Source organism: Cryptomeria japonica, chromosome 10, assembly GCF_030272615.1.
Source record: "Cryptomeria japonica chromosome 10, Sugi_1.0, whole genome shotgun sequence".
NCBI lineage: Eukaryota > Viridiplantae > Streptophyta > Pinopsida > Cupressales > Cupressaceae > Cryptomeria > Cryptomeria japonica.
The window spans coordinates 666,972,882-666,975,369 of NC_081414.1; the positions used below are offsets into that span (position 1 = coordinate 666,972,882).

At 33.6% G+C, this 2,488-nt stretch overlaps 1 protein-coding gene across 1 annotated transcript; it reads left to right on the forward strand.

The window, feature by feature from the left end:
- The first annotated feature begins 1,095 nt into the window (after nucleotides 1-1,095).
- On the forward strand, nucleotides 1,096-2,286 carry LOC131027524 (calmodulin-like protein 3). Its single transcript, XM_057957607.2, has one exon. It carries the CDS (start codon nucleotides 1,380-1,382, stop codon nucleotides 2,109-2,111), a length of 732 nt encoding a protein of 243 aa, XP_057813590.1. The 5' UTR covers nucleotides 1,096-1,379; the 3' UTR covers nucleotides 2,112-2,286.
- The last annotated feature ends 202 nt before the right edge of the window (nucleotides 2,287-2,488 follow it).

The following is a 2,488-nucleotide window of genomic DNA, read 5'->3' on the forward strand; positions in this document are numbered from 1 at the left end:
AACAAATCACACAAAGTTGTGTCCGGTTGACCCTTTGAGGGAAAGGTTTTTGGCAAAAATAGACTAATTTTAAATTTTAAATTCAAATTTAGCCTACTTTTTCCGAAAAAATTCCCTCCAAGTGTCAACAAAAAACAAATTTGTGTGATTTGTTTCCATTTCCTTGCATTTACTTTTGCATGAACATTATTAGGAGTATATGCATGCCTAAAGAGTGTTGTTTTTTAATCTTGTATACATATTTGCATAGTTTGACCTAGGAGAACATGTTCCCTTTGACATAAACTTAGCCCATGAAGGTATTTATAAATATTATGAGCCCTCATATATCAAAAGCAACATAAATAATTGAGATGAAGTAGAAAAACAAAGTCGCAAAACTACCAAATCAAGTCCATATGTGGGAGATATATTCACAACTATGAACTAATCTTCAAACTATCCTTACATAGAGAAGAAAGAATATCTTAATCAAAGACAACTATCAATTTAATATTCATTATTCAACACCCTAAAACATTGTCAATCTAAAAACATTCATTTCACTTGAATCCTTATTTAATTATGAAACTCATACTATCATGTATTACAATTAGTAATTGATATTTTTAAATATTCAAACTATTAATAGATAATAAATTTATATATATATATATATATCCTTCTTTGTATTCCTAATACCAAAGATCTTGATTCAGATGAAAAAAAAAACATATAGAATTGTAAAGTCTATTAAAAAATGATGGAAATGAATGGTCAATGCAAGGGGCTGAAAGATCCATTATTGATGATAGAGGAACAGTCAAAGCACTAAAAAAGGAAAATGTCACTCACCTTCATGAAATCATTAAAATGAATGATCAAATTCCCCACTTACTCTTCCTCGCAAACCTCATATAATTCAATTTCCCCACTTACTCTTCCACGCAAACCTCATATAATTCCTTGAACTTTCACCTAAAACATTTAAAATGTTATTGCTTTCTTTATCATGATTTAACACACCAACTTTTACTTTATGTCGTCTTCCTGCCTCTTTCCTTCAAACCTCCTCACAACATATTCCAAAGTATAAACTATTAAACCGCCCTCCGCCTGACATCTACAAATCTAAGCAAACAAAAACAAAAGTCTGAAAAAAGGGCTTCAAAGAAGCTTCCTTGATGGAAATCCCCATGAAATTAACTCGTTAACTTATTCAAATGCCCTTCCAGCATGGGTTGATTCTTACCACTTTCTGCGAAAGACCCAACAATCAATTCGAGCTCTTTATAATGAGGAATTGCAGCAGACATCAGACGCCATTGTGGAATGCATTAGCAGATTTTCATACCGTTTTTTGAGAATTCAATTTCAATTCTTTTCACAGAGCTCCGAAAATGGTGCATGGTATGATAAGAAGCCTTGCAGCTTTTTATGTTTCTCTCATGTCTATGTTCTGGGTAAGTACTGTATCTCTGGCCCTCAGTTGGGCTCTGCAATTTTACTCTGCTTTTGTTCATGATTTTGCAATTGAGATTATCAAAACAGGGTTTTTTGGACTTTTAATTGCAAAAAACTCTGAGATCATGCCCGATGAAGGATGCCCAACTTCTGAATCTGTGAAAAATGAGATGGGTAGTCTTTCTGAGGATGAAAAATGGCTGGAGAATGTGAAAAAATGGGAGCTTGCTAGAATTTTCTCTGGTTTGGACAGAAACAGAGATGGCATGGTGAGTGCAGATGATATACAAGGTTTGTTGGAGAAGTTTGGGCTCCATTACTGCTGTGATGAAAGTACGAAAATCTTGATGAATTTTCCAGAACATATGAACTTTGATGAATTTTGCAGAGCTTGTCTGAGTCTTTTGGAAGAGGCTCAATCTTCTGAAAGCAGAGAAGATGTAAAGGAGGAAGGGGAATTGAGGGAAGCATTCTGTGTTTTTGACAAAGATGGTGATGGTTTCATTGCCCCATCTGATCTTCAACTAGTCTTGCTCAGCCTGGGTTTCAGAGAAGCACAAGACTTGGAGAATTGTGAAGCAATGATAACAAGATTTGACAAGAATTCTGACGGTAGGATAGATTTTGATGAGTTTGAGAATATGTTTTCGCCGTTTAACAGACACTAAGAGAAATTTTTAATTGAAAATTCTGTCTTTTGGACTCTGAAAATTGTTTTCAGTTTTTTGAAGTTTATAGTGATGGAATTGAAATATTGCTGTGAATCATTATTCAATGACAGCTCCATGAATTCCACACTCTGTATTTAAAAGCATTTTTTAAAATTAACTAATCAAAGCAAATTACATACACAACAACCTAACACTCATGATATCAAGCTAAAACTGAATAATCAAGACTTTATGTTTTGCTCAGGAGTTTTAAGGTTTTTGTTTCAAGCTTTACAAGAAAAAGTATAATGTCAATTTTCAAACATTTAGATCCTATTTTGGTTCAGCGATATCTGTTTTCTGGCACGTGTACACCAAAGAATGCATTTAGAGAC